The 21,794-nt window shown below is 32.5% G+C and overlaps 3 protein-coding genes across 3 annotated transcripts; all 3 read left to right on the plus strand.

Annotated features, from left to right (window-relative positions):
- Positions 1–905: 905 nt before the first annotated feature.
- Positions 906–4,592, plus strand: LOC25498651 (laccase-7). Its single transcript, XM_013593584.3, has 6 exons — positions 906–995; positions 1,300–1,451; positions 2,095–2,336; positions 2,645–2,773; positions 3,088–4,056; positions 4,192–4,592. The coding sequence occupies exons 1-6, from the start codon at positions 906–908 to the stop codon at positions 4,320–4,322; spliced, it is 1,713 nt and encodes a 570-aa protein (XP_013449038.1). The 3' UTR covers positions 4,323–4,592.
- Positions 4,593–12,051: 7,459 nt separating this feature from the next.
- Positions 12,052–15,434, plus strand: LOC25498652 (laccase-7). The gene is made up of 5 exons (XM_013593585.3): positions 12,052–12,271; positions 12,860–13,011; positions 13,385–13,752; positions 13,851–14,825; positions 14,981–15,434. Exons 1-5 carry the CDS (start codon positions 12,182–12,184, stop codon positions 15,109–15,111), a joined length of 1,716 nt encoding a protein of 571 aa, XP_013449039.1. The 5' UTR covers positions 12,052–12,181; the 3' UTR covers positions 15,112–15,434.
- Positions 15,435–20,098: 4,664 nt separating this feature from the next.
- On the plus strand, positions 20,099–21,313 carry LOC25498654 (F-box/kelch-repeat protein At3g23880). The gene has a single exon (XM_013593587.1). The coding sequence runs from the start codon at positions 20,099–20,101 to the stop codon at positions 21,311–21,313; it is 1,215 nt and encodes a 404-aa protein (XP_013449041.1).
- The last annotated feature ends 481 nt before the right edge of the window (positions 21,314–21,794 follow it).

Here is a 21,794-nt window from a genome sequence, read left to right on the forward strand (position 1 = left end):
TAACTTTTGGAATGAGATTCAAGCCTATTTGAAAGATGTAAAGACTAAAATCAATTATTCTACATAACATCAATTTTGCGTTTCGAACAAGTGATTTTTTTCATCATTCTACGTTTTGAACAAGTGATTTTTTTCACCACAATTCCAAGAGAGTCATAACATCAAAAGTTTGAACACTTGAACTAGGATCTTAGATCCGCCACTGCTTAAATACTAGTTTAAGTTGAAGCTAGTCTATGATGCAGCAAGCACTTTCTATTTGCCCACCTGACTTTTGCCTCGGCTAGGTACCAAACCATTTTTACTTATGAATCCAAACCATTCCCTGTATCGATATAAGAGTATTGATATTTCAACAACCATTTGATTACAACTTTTATGACAATAATATTTTTCTCTATTTTTATTGATAAAAAACAATTGAGAGAGTGATAGAGAAAAAAAAAGAGATGATAAGTATATCATGTAAGTATAAGAAAGAGAGATAGTTGTTCAAACGTTGTCACAAAATAATTGTTCAAATATCATTTCGCGTAAGCGTAATAATATTCATCCTTGGCATTATTAAAAAGTAATCTTAGGCTTTAGTATTTTTTTAAGATAGAAAGCATCTTCATTTTCATTTAATTTACTAATAAAAAGTGATTCTAGGTTTTATTTTTCAAAGAAGTTTGTGTTTCCCGCCATTTCGTTAACTTGAAGTGATCTTACCATGTTAATCCCTTATATGCCAACTCAAATCACATTGGAGTTGCTTGTATGAATAGTTACAAATGGAACACGCAAATGTAAAAAATGTCAAATCTCACTACTATATAATAACGAACTATATACAGCCAAACAAGTACATATTACATAATTTGATTTTAGAGAAAAGTTTCTATATATCTTCAATCTTCTCAAACATGAAGATATTCTTGTTTTTGCTAGCATTGGTTTTTGCTTTTCTAGCTTCTTCACTAGTTTTTGCTGGTACCGTGGAACACACTTTCAAAGTAAATTGGCTATCTAATTTGATTTTCTTTTGCTCCACAATTTTTGGAATCATTTATAACTTATGTTGTTTTGTTTGTTTCTATAAGCAATTTTGTGCATGTTTGGTATTACCGTGACAAAATCACAATGTCACTTTGATTTTCTTTGAAATTCAAAAGTGTAGATTTTGCTAAAATAAATTGAGTAAAAAAAGAAGAATACAAACAAAATATACAGTCATTAAATTTTACCTAGATAGTTATTATTTGTTTGGACAGAAGCCTAGCTAGAACTTAATGATTACATATTGTTACATTATTGCAGGTTCAAAACATGACTATCAAACGCTTGTGCAATAAGAGAGAAATTGTTGCGGTTAATGGAAAATTCCCAGGACCAAAGATAAATATCCATGAAGGTGACACTGTGATTATCCATGTGATCAACAATTCACCCTACAATATTACAATTCACTGGTAAACTCCTCTCCATATAAAGGCTAAACATGAATTAATATACTTTATAATATTGTACATATTTCTGCACAATTTTATTAAGAGAGATTTTTATAATATTTTACATATTTATGTATAATTTTATTAAAAGAATACAAAGACTAAACATGAGTTGACTTAAAAGTAGGGAATAAAGTGTGGTGATTGAAAATTTTATAGGAACTAAAAATCGAAGGAAAATTTTAGAAAAACTAAAACGAAAAGTTGATATATTTATAGGAACAAAAAACATATTTAATTTTTTTTACCTTCTAATGAAGTCTTTTTCAGATGAAAATATATTTTTTTTAAAAAAGTTTTTGTTTCATCTGGATGTATACATTTTTGCCACATTTCGAAGTACACATCCAAAAATATTTTAGAAATACAAGAGATGGACAAAGTTGACATATTTTTCATCTCTAATTTATGTCTTCAATTAATTCTATTTTTCCTAATAGTAAAGCTTAATTTTGTGTAAAAATAAGATAAAAATAGTAACTCTGAATTTGTAAATTATTGCTGAATTTAACAAAATTTATTTTTAATATTTATTTGCAATGTCCTTGCATCATTTGGATTAATAGCTCAATCTGTTTAGAAATATTGGACTTAATTTATGTAGGCATGGAGTGTTTCAACTGTTTAGTGCTTGGGCAGATGGTCCTGAATATGCAACTCAATGCCCTATAATTCCAGGAAACAAGTACACATATAAGTTCAAAGTGACACAACAAGAAGGAACTTTATTTTGGCATGCTCATACATCAGTTCTACGTTCCACAGTTTATGGTGCTTTCATCATTCAACCTCATTCAAATCGATTTCCATTTCCTAAACCCTACAAGCAAGTTCCTATTCTATTAGGTATACAATTTAGCATTTGATAATTGATATACACGTTCCTCTACTCGTTTTTGACATCTACCACAAGGTCTAGCGCAAGTGTTTGGAGCATAGAGTGTATGAGTGTTTTACGCTTTAAAATACCGATATTGATTCCTACTAATAAAATAAATTCTTTTTGACATGTCTTTTCTTTAATTTATACAATCTCTCTTCTTTAATGACAATATTTTTTCTTACATGAATCCTAGGAATATAATTACAAAATTTGCAATTATTTGAAATTTGAAATATTTTCCATAACAAATGTTATATGTCTTTAAATATAGGTGACTGGTATGATGCTAATGTTGTTGACGTTGAGAATGAAGCTCTCGTCACCGGTGGCGCTCCAAATTCATCTGATGCCTACACAATCAATGGATTGCCCGGTGATCTCTATAATTGTTCCAAAAATCGTAAGTGATCACTTTGTAAGAAACAATACATTAGCTAGATTTTGAGATGATTGAGTTAGTCACAGAAACTCGATCCATACTTCATAGGTTTAAATTGATATTGTTGAGTTTGTTAGTCCTTGATCCGCGATAGAGTAATGTTTTAAGAGTCTTACATCGAGTAGTGATGATTTAAACTCACTTAATGCCTTTTCAACTGTCGTATTTGTTAGGAAAGTGTTGTTCCAATATAAATTTATTTGTCATTTTCAAATTGCAATATAAAATTAACGACATAATTAAAAATACATAATCTTCTTTTTAACATAATTCAGATATGTTCAAGATGAAGGTGAAACCAGGGATGACATACTTGCTACGGATAATCAATGTTGCACTCAATAACAATCTTTTCTTCAAAATAGCAAATCACAGTTTCACAGTTGTTGCACTGGATGCTGACTACACGAATCCATTCGAGACTGACATCATCGTTATCGCCCCTGGCCAAACAGTTGATGCTTTGTTCACAGCAAATCAACCTATAGGATCTTACTACATGGCTGCCTCTCCTTACGAAGTTGGTGTCCGCGACTTTGCCAACATCACAACTCGTGGCATTGTCGTTTATGATGCCTTATTATCACCACAACTACCTATCATGCCTTCCCTACCACCTTTCAACGACACACCAACGGCTCATAGATTCTTTAGCAACATAACCGGCTCGGTGAGGGCACCGCATTGGGTTCCAGTCCCACTTAATGTTGATGAACACATGTTTATTACCGTTGGATTAGGCCTTGAAAGGTGTGATCCTTCAAACGTCGCCAATGCCACGTGTCTTGGTCCGTTTAACCAACAATTGTCTTTTAGCATGAACAATGAGTCTTTTGTTATTCCTAAAGGGAGAGGACTTTCTATGTTGGAAGCATTTTTCAACAACGTGAGCGGAGTTTACACCGCCGATTTCCCTAACAATCCTCCGGTTATATTTGACTTCACTAACCCTAACCCGAATTTAAATACGAACCTTTTATTTGCTCCGAAATCAACCAAGGTAAAGAGACTCAAGTTCAATTCAACGTTGGAGATTGTTTTCCAAAGTACATCACTTGTTGGTGCACAAAACCATCCTATGCATATTCATGGTTTTAGCTTCCACATTTTGGCTCAAGGGTTTGGAAATTTCAATTCCACCACTGATCGTGCCAAGTTTAATCTGGTAAACCCTCAAAGACGTAACACGATTGCTGTTCCTGTGGGAGGATGGGCTGTCATCAGATTTCAAGCAAATAATCCAGGTATTAATTAAATCACTATAAAAAAAGTAAAAGAAATTGTGACAAAAAATTAGGATGTGTGTGCGTGCGCGTGTTATACTTATGATGATGATGATAACATATTAAAATTGATGCATACCTTCGTTATGTTTACAGGAGTGTGGTTTGTACACTGTCACATGGAAGATCATGTTGCACGGGGACTAGACATGGCTTTTGAGGTTGAGAATGGACCAACTCCTTCAACTTCACTCCCTCCACCACCTGCTGATCTTCCTAAATGTTAACCAGGTTGCAATGTGGAGGAAGCAAATTAAAGCGGGTTCTTAACTTGTCGAATAAATATAACTATAATGATATTGTTTAGGAATTCAAATTCAGATTTATGTTGTTACCAAACATGTCTGTCTGTAGTAGTATTGTAAATAAGACCAATTCTTCACATTGTGTTGGAATAAATTGGAGTTGTTCCTGTCATGTAGAAATGTAAGAGTTAGAGTAAATTGTGTGTGCATGTGAGTGATTTGATGTTATTAATGTATTTTAGTTTTTTTTTATTTACTTTTTGATTTAAGAATTGTGAGATTAATTGTAGTAATAACTACTAACAAGTGAGATTATGAAGGTTACTTGTACAACAAGTTAGCCAACAAAATAACTACCTAATAACTTTTTCTCAACTAGAATCTATAAATATTTGTATGAGCAACACATGTAGTTCAGTTTTTGTGAATCAATTAATTACATTTTTCAATTTCTTGCTTTCTAAGATTTTCTTCTCCATTAATGGAGATTCAGTTTTGGCTTTAACATGATATCAGAGCCCTACAATGGGGCCTTGCCATCAATATTGTGTTCTTCTTGATTAAAAAACTCTTCAGTTCATTATGAATTTAGTTTTCTTTTCCCAATTTTTTCTTTTTCGATTGATTCTTGAAAATCAATCTTGATTCCTCATATTCTTTGCAGCAATTTTTATTTCTTTGTGCAATTCATCTTCTTTTTTCATCATGTCTATGGATAGTATAGATGGTAGTGTCAATGGAGCACGCATCCTTAATCATTAGAAGGGTTATCAAACTGATCCTTTGAACCCTTATTTCATGCATCCTAATGAAAATCCGAGAAACATTATTGCTACACCATTGTTGAATGTAAAACCAATTACAACCCTTGGTCACGTGCCAGCATTGTTCCATTGCGTTCGAAACACAAGTTTTATTTTATCAATGGTGCTCTACCTCATCCTCTTGATGAAGATTGTGATTCCAGTTCTTGGGATATATGTAACCCGGTGATAATGTCATGTCTCAAGAACTCAAAGGAACCGAAAATATATCAAAGCATCTTGTGACATCTTTCATATTTCTGACATTAAAGAGAAGATTTACATATTAAAGCAAGATGATTGACTGATTGATCAATTTCCTCATATTATACAAAGTTAAAGAAACTTTGGAAAGAACTTGATATATAATTTTAGGCCTATTCATGTCACTTCTTGTATTGATAAAATGCGTGAATACAGAGATATTGATCAGTTATTCGTTTTCTCAAAGGGCTTAAGGATCAATATTCAGTTGTAAGATCTCAAATAATGTTCATGGAGCCTCTTCCTAATATTGACAAAGTATACTCTTTACTTGTGTAACAAGATACACAAGCTACTCTCCCTCTTGATGAATCTAAGATTCTGTTTGCTGCACAATACTCTCAATCTTATGGTAGAGGTTCATCTTCTTGTGGAAGAGGATATATGGTAGATGTAGAGGCACAAGAGTATGCACTCACTGTGACAAAGAATAAAAGTTTGGTGGAAAAAATGTTCAGTGTTTTACTATTGAGGTTTGTGTTAGGTATATAGTTCAAAATTAATCATGCTATTGACTTGGAATTTGTGAACATTCATGCTGTGAGCGCACTTGCATTGCATTTAGGAGTCACTTTACATTCATACTTTGATCCTAGGAAGGTTGTCAACATGTATCTTGCTTGTTCAATCTAGTGGAATCATGCATATTTCAAAGATTTCAAAATGATGTATTATTGATTAAAAACCTTGAAATTGAATATGCATCAATGTTGATTTAGTTTTGATTTTTTTTTTTTTAGGATAAACAAATTTCTAAGTTGGAGAGATTTAATAAATGCCAAATTTCGGTTATTTTTACCTATTTAGTTACGAAACTTATTAACTTGTTTTTCAAGAAATATCAAGAAAAACCCTCAAAATCATGTAAACATTAAGTCCTTATACTTATACTGGCAGTTCAACTACATGTATCTATTTCCCTTCCTTTTTGTAGGTCTTTTGAGTTGAATTGTTAAGCAGAAGGATAAGAGAAAAGATTTTGAGTTTAAGCAAATCCGCTAAGCGAGTCAAAACAATCCAGAAGTGAGTAAAGGCAAAAAAATTCCCGAATTTCCATTATTCAAAATGTTGTCAAAACCATTGATTGAGCATGAATTCCACTGAGCGAATTTCAGAATCTTGTCAATTATGGTGGGCGAGCAAAAATTCGGTGAGGGAAGTTAAGGAGGCTTAGAAGGCGATTTTTGAGCTAGAAAACACTTAATCTCGCTGAACAAACTATTGGATCACCATGCGAATTTTCACTCTTAAGAATCTATAAAAAGGAGCTCATATCTCATTTTTTGATATCGTTCCATATCACCATATACCATAAGTCTCAGGCAGAGAAGAACTCAAAAACTAAGCTAGGGAGAGAGAGTGATCTTAAGGGAGAGGTTTATGACGTAAGAGAATGAGGAATCGGCTTCGACATCAATCTCTTTTCTTCTTGTTTCTTATTGTAAGATTATGTATGACTAATTCTCTCTATTGTTAGGATTAGGTCTTGTTGCTATGAATTTGATGTAGATAATTAATCTAGCTGGTTGTATGTAAATTCTATTTCGTTATATCTTTGCTTTAATTATGTTCTTAATGCTTTTACTGACGTGAAATCCGAAAATGAATTTTTGTTTTAAAAAGTGCGAGACATTGACATTTTATCTAAGGGATCTGGATTAAATCATGTGTAGATGCTAATGCCTATACATAGGGTTAGTTTTGCATTCACACAAACACTGTCATGTCATATTCCATTGAATCAATTGTCTATTTTGCTTAACAACATAAGTTAATTGATACAATTAATTTTTTGTATGTACGATGGGGGACATGTGTGTGGAGATATAATTGAAATATGAGGAATATATAATTGATTAAGGAAGAACATTAGCAGGACCGTCTTAACAAATTCATAGGCTCAGTTTTAATTTTATAAGGGATGCAAAAAAAAAAAAAATCTGGGCCCCAAAAAAATAAATAAGTTATTTAAAAAAAATAAAATTAAAAATCACACTTTGTTGAGTCTTGAACACATGATCTCACACTCAACAAAAAGTGGCCATGCCACTAAAACAAGGTGTATAGACTACTAAAATAATTTGCTTTTAATAAATATATAACCATTATTTTCGTGTCTTACATATAAAAAAATATATTTTGGACCCCAAAAAATTGGAGGCCCGGTATCGTCGCCCAGCCTCGACGGGCTATGGGCCGGTCCTGAACATTAGACAAATGAGTTGTTATACATAAACCACCATAGGTGGCATACACCCTTTTACACCCACACACATTTGTGACATGTGGCAAAAACATTGAAAGAAGAGATGAAAAGGGGTGAGGATGTGATGTGAAATTACTAAAATACCTCTAACATATGAGATGTACATGGAAAATGTATAAAAAAGGATGTCTACCTATCTTTTTCCTAAACTTTAACATATGTTTAAAGCAACTCACTTTTCTTACACAACTATTTTAATATATCTTAAAACACAGTTATCACTTACATTGCATAAACTTTAACATATCTTAAAACACAGTGTTCAATCGACCTAATTTTTTTTTTTTTATTGCAATGACTTCAACAACAGTCTCTTAGCAAAAATATTTATTTGATGAAAACGGCTTTGAATAAAGAAAATGTCAATTTCTTTACCAACTTCCTTTTAATATAAATTTCTTTACCTACTTTGATGAGACCATTTAAACGATTTCAATAATTTGATTTCTTTACAGTAAAAAAATATAAAATTGATTTCTTTATGTTTTTTTTTTGTAAAATATATCAAGTGTGAGCTCCTTATAAGATATGCTCTTTCTTGATTTGCTAGCCTTTTTCAAACACGTTATAAGGTTCAATAGCTAATGATACAGACCTTTATTTTAATTAACATGTTTTTTTCTCAATAATTTCTTACTGTGGTGAACGGTAGCACTTAATTTTCACCAGTTTATTATGATTAAATATATAAATGACAAAATTTAAGTGCATTTCGTATAATTTTTAGTTAAAATATTCATGATTTACTCAAATATGCACAATTTTTGCAAAATATGACTGGTACCAGGCTAGAAGTTAAATTTGATTTTGAATATATGTGTTGATTTTACTTTGAAGAGTGTTGTTTTTATGGATTGCATGTTTGGTATTTCAGTTAATTTATCAAAATCATAGTAGCCATGATTTTAAAAAATTCATCTAAAGACGGTGACAAGTAATTGCAAATGATTTCAGATATACAAAATCAATTTTATCATTTAAATATCCTTAAAAAGATAAGCCATTTTCCATATGAAAATCACTTATTCAATCAGAATGCTAGGCCATGGATTGAGCAGAGCACCTAAGCTTGTGATCTCCATCTACTGACCAATTTGTAAAATATTTTACACCGTGTTGTTCATTTTTAGTTCAAATTATTGACTTTGGGATGTATTTTTTAATGTCTAAATATGTTTGTTAATCAACTAATACAACTCTTTTGTTTGATTAGTCGTTTTGTTCAGTCAAAATTAAAATAATCATATATATTATTATGTAAAGAGTTTACTTTCTCTCGTGAAATGGTGACAAAATCTTGTGAAAAGGTACTCTTTCTAATACTATAAAACATGAATTTTGCATATCTGAAAGCAGAGGGTTAGGGAGTTTGATGGAACACGAGAGCAACAACGTATCAATGATTCAAGATTAACAAGAGGGTTGGACACAATATCTCCATCCAAATTTGATATAGGGTCACCACCATTCATGTATCTGACATTCAATTAATTCATAATCGATATGAGACTAACCATTCACATTTGACCTAATTTAGTATACTACATATTATTCCTATTTATTCTTGTTAATTGAATTTGTGACACTTACAATTTTCTTATTTTATTTTGGTACAAAATTTTCTTATGCTCTATATAGTTTAAACAACCATGCAGTTGAAAAAACAATATATATTTGGGTCATTAACAGACAAAATTACATTGAAGAAATTCATGTCCCATGCAATATTTTATTTTGGTAAGACCAATCCTCATGCAAGTGACACTTAATTTATAACTGTAGTTGATAGCAACCCTTTATTTTATATTTTATTTATAGAAATCCTTTAACGACGGCATGCAAGTATAACTCAGTTGGTAGCTACCAGGGATAATTTGTGCAGAGGTTAGAGTTCGAACTCCGGATTCTCCATTTCTCTGCACATAATGTGTGTGAATCTAGCCACTAGATTACTTGACAAAAAAAAAAAAATCCTTTAATGACATAAATATCCCAAATTTTAGACAAATGTCTTCCTGTAGGCTGTAGTATTGACTTTCACAAATAAACTTCACATGAAAATTTATTATTCCAACTTGTGAAGCTTATTTTGTCTTCATTGCCAAACATGTCAATCAAGTGTGATAAAATAATCAAAGAATTATGTACCCTACATTGCAAGATATGACCAGGAAAAATTGTAAACAATATAATTTCCTCTGTTTCCGAAAGATACATGAGAAACATTATACACAATGGAAATACAATATTAGTTATAGTGAGAAAAATTAAAGTCAATATTATAATTTTTTTTTGAGAGAGGTCAATACTATAATTTTTATATCTTCAACTCTCATTCCAAATATTAAAGTATCTTTTTTGATAAAAAAATTTGAGATTAGGGAACGATGCCCTTAACTCAATCTAATGCTACTAAAAAAACACTTACAAATAAATTTAATTTTATCTTCATTCAAAGACAAAAGTAGAGTTCAAATCCAAAAAATTTAGATCCAAATCATGTCTTTTTACCACTTAGACCAAATCCACTACTCAACAAGTAGTATTATGCTACCACCTGTGATTATAATAAAATGGGTTTTTCTATCATGTGCAAATTTGCACACGTTAAGAAATTTAAAGTAGTAACTTTGACTTGGAACTTGTGTATTTTATATTAAATATTTAAGTTTTTAATAATTAATTGTTGGTTTTGAATGAAAAGTTACTACTTTTAGTTGCCTTAACATGTATAATATTGCACATGTTAGACAAACCCTAATAAAATATAGCGCACCGTAATTAAGAGGAATAAGAAGTAAAGATCAATTTGCCTAAGAACATTTTTTTTTGTGAGAGGCATTTTATTGATTACTTCATTCTACATCATTGTTGGACTTGTGCAAAGATAGGACCATACATGAAGCATATGTTTACGTCCAATGATATGTTACCATATCAATTAATGTTATATGACCGTCTTGTTTGGCTGGTTATGGTGTTCTTCTGGTGGACCGAGGGTGAGGGGTGCCTTCTAATTTGGTCTTGAAGTCTGGTGGGTCGATCGTTTTTGATTCGAGATCGGGAGTCAATTCCTTAGCTCAAGTTTGGTTTTGGGTTTTTTTTTTTTTTTTTTTTGTGTTCTTTCGGTGTATCGGAGGTTGAGAGGTGGTGACAGTTGAATGATCTTTCGAATATGAGCTTTTCGGATCTGGTTCAGCTTTGATGATGAGGACCGAGAATTTCATTTAGAGCGGTCTTCTTTTGGGGTGAGTAGTGATGATGGGTAGTTATGTATATCGTTTTTCAGTGGTTGTTTTCGTGAATGAGTCTGTTTTAGGTGGTGGTGTTTATTTTGGTGGGTGTTGTCCTCATGTGTGTTGAAGGTAAGGTATGACTAGGTGTTGTGTGTAGGGATGTCTTTTATGATGTTTATTTTTGGATGCTCCGCCTATATACGATGCCTTTAATTTGTATTCTCTGAATCACCGATCTTTGTTCGTTTTGAGCAGGTTGTTAAATAAAATTTTCGTTTAAAAAATTAAATAATATTATATGACAAATTATACATTCTAAATTCATTAAATGATGTGAGAACACATGATTAAATATATGTACAAAATTCGAATACACCAACTATGTATATAAATTAAACTCAACTTGTACATGTAAAACTCTTCCCAAACATGATGTTTTTGTACCAAAAAATCCTCTAACAATTTTCTGCCAATTGATATCATATGATGATTAGCACCCTTATCTATTTGGCAGAGATGTTTGTTTGTCGAAATTGAATATTGAAATTTCTTGTCTAACATCTATACATGAGCACCTACCTGCTCATTACAAAAACACGAGCATCTACCACCATCTCTATAGTTAACCAAAAATTCAAAGACAATGACCTAGTCATATATAATAATATATGTTCAAGTTGAATCATATTGAAATATTACATCACCATTGTTTTCATTTTTCGTATTTTAATTTCATTTTCTTGTGTCCTATGCATTTGTTTGTCGAATCATATTGAATGTAACATATGATCATCAATATCACCATAGTCCAACCTCTAAAAAAATATCAAACAAATTTCTTCTAAAAAATTATAAAAAAATTAAACTAACCAAAGTCCAAGATGAGGGAAGACATGGCCTGTCTAATGAGGCCAAAACTATATCAAATAAAAGAGGGATGACGTATTCACAGTCAAAAAAGTCTGCCATGATAACTATACTCATAAGATACTTACTTATAAGGTTTTGACTTGTAAATATAATTTTATTTGCAAAGGGGCTGTGTAGACCAAATCTTCAATTGATAGAGGCATAAAAAAAAAATTAATTCACAACAATTTGCATTATTTTATATCAATATTATTCAATAAGTAAACTGAAAGTGATCGATATGAAAACAACAAGAACCACACTACCTATTAACACCATAAATATAGGTTCACTTTCTCACAACTATTTTAAGTGTAATCATAAGCTATCTGCTTATTTATCCTACAAGTTGGTCACTTCAAGATGAATATTTTGTTGTGGCAAACATGGGCTTTTGCTCTAATTTTATCTTCATTTATGGCTTCTGCTGCTACAGTTGAACACACTTTCTTGGTAAGATTTTAATGTGCTTAGCTTAGTGTTGAATTTTTATTTATTTTGTATTGACTAGTCTTACTTACATGACATTTAATTCAATCAATCTTTCACTTTAACTCAATTCTTCACTTAGCTTACCCAATATAACTAATTGCAATCATTTCTCAAGGTGTATACTATTACCATGCCATAAAGTTTTGCAAGGTCGGTCTATAAGAAAGTGAGATTTAAAATAATATTCTATCTCATATCATGTGAAAAGTTAGTTTTTTACTGTTGGAAAGTGGCACGTCGTACGTGGTCAGGGTTTAATCCTCGATTCATCTAAAAAAATTATTGAAGGTCAAAAGTAAATATTATTTTACACAATTACTATTATATAATTTTCTCTTTATCTTTTGCGGGGAAGGGTTGGAGAAACTAGAACTCACCATCAAGAGTCAGAGTGAATGAGTTCCAATTTCTCTGACCTAACGCAAGGATGATCACTATATTTTCTTTTGGGACAGCAAAGTAAAATTGTCTTCTCTTGTATTTTTTGGTACAATTTGTCTTCGAATTTGTATACTTAATTTCATACTATTGAAATTGAATGAGTTGCAGGTTGAAAACAAGACTATCAAACGATTATGCAATGAACAAGTGATTGTTACAGTTAATGGACTTTACCCAGGTCCAAAGCTAGAGGTCAGAGATGGTGACTCTGTGATTGTTCATGTAATCAACAATTCACCCTACAATATAACAATTCACTGGCAAGTAATTTGAATAATATCATCTTTTTGCCAAATTTGGTTCGTCACAATTGAAAAATGTCTAGTCTCTACATGTTGATCAAATAGCTTAGTGATTAGAATTTCAAATGAATAAATGGAGAATACATAGTTGGAACCCGGCCCTGCATATATAATACGATGTCCCTACCCCAAACTAGTAAACCCCCAAGAATTAGAATAGATACATGAACAAATATTTCATTTAAGTTGTAAACAAAAACAGAACACACCACCATCAAAATCCACAGAAAGAATTCATATAAAATCTTAGCTATATATAGTTTTACTAGAGTTTTGCTATTTCTTAAGAAACTAATGTCTAATTGTTTATGAATTTTTCAACTATGTATAGGCATGGAGTGTTCCAGCTATATAGTGCATGGTCAGATGGACCTGAATATATAACACAATGTTCAATTCGTCCTGAAAATAAATTTACATACAAATTTAATGTGACACAACAAGAAGGAACATTATGGTGGCATGCTCATGCATCAGTTGTACGTGCAACAGTTCACGGTGCCATTATCATTCAACCTCGTTCTGGTCGATTTCCATTTCCTAAACCTTACAAGGAAGTACCAATAATACTAGGTGATTGGTATGATGGAAATGTTGAGGAGATTATCCAAAAAGAACTCGAAACAGGCGATAAAATAGCATCTGATGCTTTCACTATCAACGGCTTTCCTGGCGATCTCTTCAATTGTTCAAAAAATCGTATGTTTCTATTTCGCCCTTCTCTAATTTAGTGTAAATTAGACTTGTATACTCGAATTCATGTGTTATGTGTATATAATTTGACTTATATATTTCAGAGATGTATAAGCTGAAAGTGAAGCAAGGAAAGACCTATTTGTTCCGAATGGTCAACGCTGCACTCGCTAACAATCTTTTCTTCAAGATTGCCGATCACAAATTCACAGTTGTAGCCATGGATGCCGCATACACCGAGCCCTATACCACCGATATAATCGTCATCGCGGCAGGCCAAAGCGCTGATATACTTTTCACAGCAGACCAACCAAAAGGTTCATACTACATGGCTGCATCACCTTATGTTGTTGGTGAACCAGTAGGACTCTTCGACAATTCCACAACTCGTGCCGTCGTCTTTTACGAGGGTTACAAAAAATTAAAAACAAAACATATAGTACCTTTAATGCCAGCATTACCACTTCATAACAATACACCAATAGCTCACAAATTTTTCAGCAACATAACTGGTCTTGTAGGGGGTCCTAATTGGGTCCCTGTCCCACTTGAAGTGGATGAACACATGTATATCACAATTAACATGGGTTTAGTACCTTGTCCTGTAAATGCTAAGTGTACAGGTCCACTTGGACAAAAATTTGCATCTAGCATGAACAATGAGTCATTTTTGCTTCCTGTTGGAAAAGGATATTCCATAATGGAAGCATATTTTTACAATGTGAGTGGCATTTACACTACAGATTTTCCAGATAACCCTCCAAAATTTTTCGACTTCGTAAACCCGAAAATATTTTTGGATCCTAATGTTACATTTACACCGAAATCGACTAAGGTGAAGCAATTCAAATACAATTCAACGGTGGAGATTGTGTTTCAAAATACAGCGATTTTGAATGCGCAAAGTCATCCCATGCATCTTCATGGTATGAATTTTCATGTTTTGGCGCAAGACTTCGGGATTTTCAATCCTACTACTGATAAACTCAAGTATAATTTGGTGAATCCTTCAATTCGCAACACGGTTGCTGTGCCGGTGGGAGGATGGGCTGCTATTAGATTCCGAACAAACAATCCTGGTATGTATAAGTATTTTATGTAACAATAGTTCACTCTTTTAAAAATTTATTAAAAAGGACAACTTGGTGCACTAAAACTCTCGTATACGCAGGGTCTGAAAAGGGGTCCTACCATTTTTGGTGTATAATAATTTGTTAATTGTTTATTTTGGCAGGGGTATGGTTTTTGCATTGTCATGTGGATGATCATAATCTTTGGGGATTAGTCACAGCATTCATAGTTGAAAATGGACCAACGCCTTCAACTTCACTTGGTCCACCACCTGCTGATTTGCCTAAATGTTAATTGGCTATATGCTAGAAAATGCAGCTGTATATTTTAGAAGTCAAAGTCTCCTCTTTCATATTTTTCTTTTGATTATTCAGTCAAACGTTTTAATTTTAAATTTCAAGCAATAAGTACAACTTTTGGTCACGTGGTAGGATGAAAATTGTACCCATATCTACAATATACAACTTTTGGTCATGTGGTAATCATATCCATGGGTATCTAGTAAGTGAAATTACCAGAGTCTTACATTGATGCTATAATTGATTAGTAGTCTGTGAACACTGAAAGCTGTTTTTTGATGAATAGTGTGATGTTTAATTCTGCAATTATGCACCAAATCTAGTGTCCCAATGTTATCTAGCCTCAAACTCAGCTTATTTCAACCTTATTTTTAAATACTAGCGATTTCAAATAGTAATTTATCATAACACCACATAAATCATTTTCCATCTCTAATCCAAAGGCTTAAGAAACTATTTTAGATTCATGCCTACTTAAAAGAAATGCATTTGTTTTATTTTATACATGAATTCAAATTGAATTATTAATATAATAAAAAATTGAAGATTAAGTTGTTCGTTAATGTGGTTCCAGGTTGTTTAGGAAGAGATTAAGTTGTCTCCACTTTCTTTTTAGCTTAAAGTGCAAATGAAATTGAAAGCAGAGAGTAGCAAAACGAGTTTGGTCAGTCGGACCAACCGCTATTTTTATTTTAGATGATACTGATTGAAGTTTTAAGTCAGCTGATAAGAAGTTGATTCATATGTAATGTCATAGATTTAACTTTTATTATCAATATGAAATCTCTTTGATGAATAATATGTAACAATCTCGTAAGTTCAACTCATGTAAATTTTTTATTTAATAAAATATTTTTTCTAAAAATTCTAAATAGACATTTAAAAATGACAAAAAGTGGATTGTTTTATTAAAAAAATAGATTTTTTTTTTCTAAAAAAAAAAATCTTAAACAATGGCACCCATCACTAAAAATAAAAGAAGAAATTCACTGGAAAACAAAAAAAAAAAAAAAGACAATGTCCCCACCACCCACTATGTGAAAAGGCTTACTCACTCTAACGGTTACTTCTTCCACTCACTCTGTTTTCTTCTCTGGGAATGGAATATGGAAGAAGCAGATCGACAACAATCATGGCGAATCCGCGTTACTGCTAAAGCAAAGCATTTCAACTTCAGATTCAGATTCGCCGCAGCAACTCACTCATCAACCACTCTTCAATCCCTCTCCTTCTTCCGCTTCTCCCTTCTCCTCAACCTTCCTCATTTCCTTTTCACATTCACCTCTCACCCCAAAAAACCCAAAATCAATCAATTTTTCCAAAAATTTCAACTCAGGAACAAATCCAAATCCAACATTGTTTCTAAGTTAAAGACATCATCAAAATTTTCAGATCAATTGCAGTTGCATGACGCGATTTGTATTTGCAAGAAATATTGTGTGAGAATTGTGACGATGCTGATTTTCCTTGCTTCAGTTCTGCTCAAGAAATTCAAGATGGTTAAGGTTATGAATTTTGCACCATTTCGTTTAGTTGGGGCAGTTACAATGGTTTATTACCTATTGATATTTTTTTATTATAATTATAGTTATAATTTTTGGGAATTCATGGGTAGGTCTATGTGGAATAAAATGAGTAGTCTCAAATAGATAAGAGGATGATGAGTGTTGTTTCTGTTTCTTTATTTTTTTTAATGATATTTTATGTAATTTTGAACTGTTTCTGTTTTTCCTTTGCTTAGCAACATATTTGTATGATTGAGATTTGAGAGAGTTAGGATTATCAATTCTCTAATGTTATTGAACTTAGGGCCTGTTTGGATTGGCTTATCCGAGCTTATCCACTGATATAACATAAGTTTTGTAAGACTGTTTGCGAGAGAAGTTACGAAAACAGCTTAAAAGATAATTTCATAAGCTTTTTTCAACTTATTTTTCATAAGTTCTCCAATTATCGTTATTTTATCTTTTACTATAAAAATAGTTTATGCAAACTTATACATAAGAACTTATCATGATAAGCGCGTGTACTATAAGCTGCAAATAAGTTGTTACTCCAAACAGGATATATGTTTGGACCGGTAGTGTGTTTGATGAAATAGTGGTGGCACCTTGATTTTATAAGCTTTGACAAAAATCATGTTGTGATTCCAACAAACTTCTCGTCAACCCAAACATGCACTTAATGTTCCATATAAAAAAAGTGAAAACAGTTTCAAACAATTTGATATGAGGTAACATGATTGACTTTGCAATCGAAACATGAATGTCATTATAATCCATAAATTTAGTTGGATGCAAACATCCTCCTAATCTCTTACTGCTAAAAGTTGTCAACAAATGGATTGCAACATGTTTTGAAATTCTGCAAACTAATCACCTTGTGTCATCAGCTATTGGTTTAAGCAAAATTGATTAGCTACATGAATGTGCTGAGTAGGAGGAAAGGATGGGAACAAATGCACTCTAACCAACCCTGCTGCAAGGGAGATGCTAGATATCATTGATAGTGAATGTGTAATACAGAGATTTAGCTGGAATGCTTGAACAACTAAATAAAAAACTAAACCATTTGTTATCTTTGACCTTTAAATTTTGCATACTACTCTATCTTCATGTTATGATTCTGGTAGTTTGGTTTGATATAGGTCAATAGCACAGAACAGAGTTCATAGGATGAATATATTAAGCTCATAATCTCACTTATAGTGAGTTTATGTTTGGATTGGCAGGGAGATTTACAAAATCACGGTGAGCCACTGTTATACTTTTGTAGCTTCAACAAAATTATGGTGCTATCCTGATTTAATAATCAGATTCGCCCTCAATCTAAACATACACCAAGAACAGGTTTTCAAATGCAAAATATTGAGTTTCTTTTATGTTGTTTTTTAATATTGATTGGAGACCAGGCCTTCAACTAAATGCTCATAAACAAGGGTAGAATAATCATTAACATTTCACATTTTTATGCACTTACAACTGATGTTTTTTTTTCTTCATAAATGCAGCTTAGTCTAGTTTACTTAGGAATTTAATCTAGTTTACAGTGAGCAATTACTTCTAAAAAAAAAAGATGCAAAAATTGTACAGCATCATTTGCAAGACAACGACTATATAATATTAAGGGCATCCTAGGCTTCAGCGAGTTATTTTTTAGATGCATTCCAAAGTTAATGTCGACAAGATTCATCTTTAGGGCTGAAAAATAAGTCGAGCTACTCAACATTTGAGTTCGTCTGAAAGTTTAATTTGGAATCGAACTCGGCTCAACTAATCATCACAAACAACTCTGTTCAGTTGGATAGCTCGAACTCGATTCAACTTGATATAGCTCAAATTGAATTTATCTTGACAACTCACTTTATTCATAGCTTGAATCAAATGGACTAAAAGCACTGCATGTTCCTTCAACCTCAAACTTAAATATAAATCAAATAATTGAACTAAGGGCCATATAATTTACACAAGGCTTGAAGATCAATTTTCTTAGAAAAGAAAATTGCGCATAAGACTTGGATTAGGGATGGGAAAGAGGACTCCTCCGTCCAACTTTTAACCTTGAAAAAAACAGTGTCATGTGAAGTTGCACATTAGATATAACAGTAGAGCTTGAGCAACATATAAGTGAGTGAATCCATAAACTCATTTCTTTAAAGTTTGGGATGAACATGTGGTGTCTAATTTCCATTGTGGGGTTGCTCTTAGCCTAATAGGATGATCCAACCCAATAAGACTCCCTCTCATGAACCAATAATGGTATTAGATTACTCAACTTTGTGGGGGAGTGGAAGCGATACTTGGTAATAGATGATCAAACCTAGACTCCCCCTCATGACCCAACAAAACAAGACGAGGCAGGGCAATCCAAATTAGATGACTGAGTTTGAATTCTAACCCACCCCGCCTTTTGGTGGGTTGACCCATAAAACATTTTTGTTTTTCATTGACATGAATCATAAAAATTTGTAGTTTTGTTGTTGTTATTACCAAAAATTAAAAAATTGGGTTAACTGATGTTTACCCTTAGAGCATATGATGGTGCAAACTAAACGAGGTTTTTAATTATTTTCATTTCAGTTGAAAAAGAAAAATTACTTTGAAAATTGTATATTCTATTCTGTAAAGTTGAATAAGTGTTATATTCAATGCAAAATTTGTCTTTTCTTTGTATTTTTAATTGCTTAACTACCTTTAAAAAAATTTGCTTAACTAGTGGTCGGACTTTTTATTATTAATTAACACTTAATTAAAAAAGACATAATAAAATAAAATAAAAACTAATACAAAAATGTCCGTCATGATTACACATTCACCTATTAATCTTAGGAAAATGCTATTTCTCTAGAAACATAGTATCAAGAATTTTTCAAGACACAACTGACAAGTTTTAATTGCATGATATTTTTGTTCACTTTCTATTTTTCAGCCACACCTCCTTGAATTGTGGCAAATAGTGCATTGTGATAGGCTGCTCTTTATTCTTGAAGAATTCTTGATGTTATATTTGTAGAGATATAACATTGCTCTTAACCTTAATTCTTCTTCCACCCATTCATCCTACACCACCATTGTCACATATTCATCTTCTTTCTTCCGCGAGACCTCTCCTAAGTTAACCCATCTTCATCCTCGAATTCTTACACCACCACCATCCCATCGAATTCTTCACTTTCAAGTCAATGTAGCACACTCGGCTCTGCGGTAACAGTCACCGCGGCTTGCCTCTGCTCCATCACTCTTTGTTATGCTTCTGGATTGTACAAAAGGGAAGCACGCAAAACTCCTCAAGGATTGAAATCCAAGAGAAAAAAAGTTCTCTCTCACCTGGGCCCGCAAACCACAAACCTTGGCCCATTAACAATAGTTATATATAGCATCGATAGAGTTGCATGCGTTAGGGTTTTTCTGTTTCAGATTTGAGTTCACATTGATAGAGTTGCATGAGTTAGGGTTTATTCAACTTCAACACACTATACTATAATGGATATTCCTCCAACTAAGAAACGACGATGTCGATCAGGGAGATCTATTGCACCGTATCCAACCTTGTTCCTCCCGGATGAACTCATCATAGAAATCCTATCTTTTCTTAGGGTTAAAAACATTGTGCAACTCAAGTGCCTGAGCAAGTCATGGTTCACTATCATATCCGATCCAACCTTTGTCGAAAAGCACCTTAAGAATTCATCTAAACACCCACATCTCACATTATTTTGGAACCAACGCAAAGAGGGGTTTAACATCGCCTCCTTCCCCATGAATCGTTTATTCAAAAATCCATCCATCACTGTTTACAGCCGCAATCTCCATCGTTTGAAGAACCATTGCATTGTTGTTGGTTCTTGTAACGGATTACTCTGCTTGGTTTTCCAATCTTATGTACATAATAAGTGCTGGCTCCGTTTCTTGAACCCTGCCACCAAAACAAGATCTAAAAAATTAGGGTTGTTATGTTATAGCACCCCTCACTACACTTCTTATTCATACTACCATTCTAAGTTCAGTTTTGGTTACGATGCTTCAACAAGAACTTATAAGGTTGTAGTGGTTCATGCTGAAAAGAATGAAGCTTCGTGGAAAAGCGAGGTTGAAGTCTTCAGTCTAGGTAATAATTGTTGGAGAAATATTCAGAGCTTTACTGCGGTTCCTCTTAATTGGTTTAATGTTCATATTCGACACAGTCACCTCAACGACGGTGTGCATTTTAATGGCACTATTAATTGGATGACTTACAAGTCTATTATTCATGCTGAGCAATTTCAGATTCTTTCACTTGACCTTTCAACGGAGACATACAAGACGTTTCTGCTGCCTTCAGATTTTAATGGGGTTCCATCTCTTCACATTCAGCAGCCAGTTCTTAGGGTTTTGAGTGACAGTCTCTGTTTTTCTCACGATTCCAATGAAACTGAATTTGTTTTATGGCATATGAAGGAGTACGGGGTTCAAGAGTCTTGGACTCAATTATTTAAGATTAGTTACCAGAATCTTAGAATGCATAATATTCTTGATGGTTATCAATTGGCGTGCATTTATGTAAATGGTGATATGGTGATTTTTGCAAATGAATTTCGCAATTGGGCATTTATCTATAATTTAAAAGATAAAACAGCAGAGAAAATTAAAACGAGAAACTCCATACAGTGGTTCCGTGGGGCAAAGGATTACGTAGAAAGTTTGGTTCCGGTTCATTAAATTAGAGTAAGTATATCTATAATTTACTGATTTTGTACTAATAGATTGTGTAAATTTTTTTGCAGTTTGCTTAGGTTGTTTGGATTTGTTTTAGTTTTAATATTTATTATTATATAAGATATAAGTTTAGTATATTTCAATGTAACCAGCTAGAACTTGATTCTCCTAAAGTGAAATTCATTGTCCGGGAAATATTTACATAGAAAAATTGAAGAAGAGTGAAATAGTACTTGATCTGTAAGGAGATTACATTACTTGAAATTGATTGATTGATAAATGAGAATTCTTCTACTGATAACATTTTAGTGTTAAAACATGTTCTGGTTTTTTTCTCTAAAAAATATGACGTTGACCATAATAAATTTTTTCAGTTCTTGTTTGAATGAATATTAGTACTGCTTAGAAAATTTATATTGATTTCTTTACTTCAAATTTATAATATATTGAATAAGCAAAGTGATTCTCTCATAATGTTTAGAAT

The sequence above is a fragment of the Medicago truncatula genome, chromosome 7 (genome assembly GCF_003473485.1).
Source record: "Medicago truncatula cultivar Jemalong A17 chromosome 7, MtrunA17r5.0-ANR, whole genome shotgun sequence".
NCBI classification, from domain to species: domain Eukaryota; kingdom Viridiplantae; phylum Streptophyta; class Magnoliopsida; order Fabales; family Fabaceae; genus Medicago; species Medicago truncatula.

Coding starts and splice junctions, on each gene's coding strand:
- LOC25498651 (XM_013593584.3), top strand. CDS start 906: ATGAAGATATTCTTGTTTTTGCTAGCATTGGTTTTTGCTTTTCTAGCT. Junction 996..1,299: donor CCGTGGAACACACTTTCAAA/GTAAATTGGCTA, acceptor ACATTATTGCAG/GTTCAAAACATGACTATCAA. Junction 2,337..2,644: donor GCAAGTTCCTATTCTATTAG/GTATACAATTTA, acceptor CTTTAAATATAG/GTGACTGGTATGATGCTAAT.
- LOC25498652 (XM_013593585.3), top strand. CDS start 12,182: ATGAATATTTTGTTGTGGCAAACATGGGCTTTTGCTCTAATTTTATCT. Junction 12,272..12,859: donor CAGTTGAACACACTTTCTTG/GTAAGATTTTAA, acceptor AATGAGTTGCAG/GTTGAAAACAAGACTATCAA. Junction 13,012..13,384: donor TACAATATAACAATTCACTG/GCAAGTAATTTG, acceptor AACTATGTATAG/GCATGGAGTGTTCCAGCTAT.
- LOC25498654 (XM_013593587.1), top strand. CDS start 20,099: ATGGATATTCCTCCAACTAAGAAACGACGATGTCGATCAGGGAGATCT.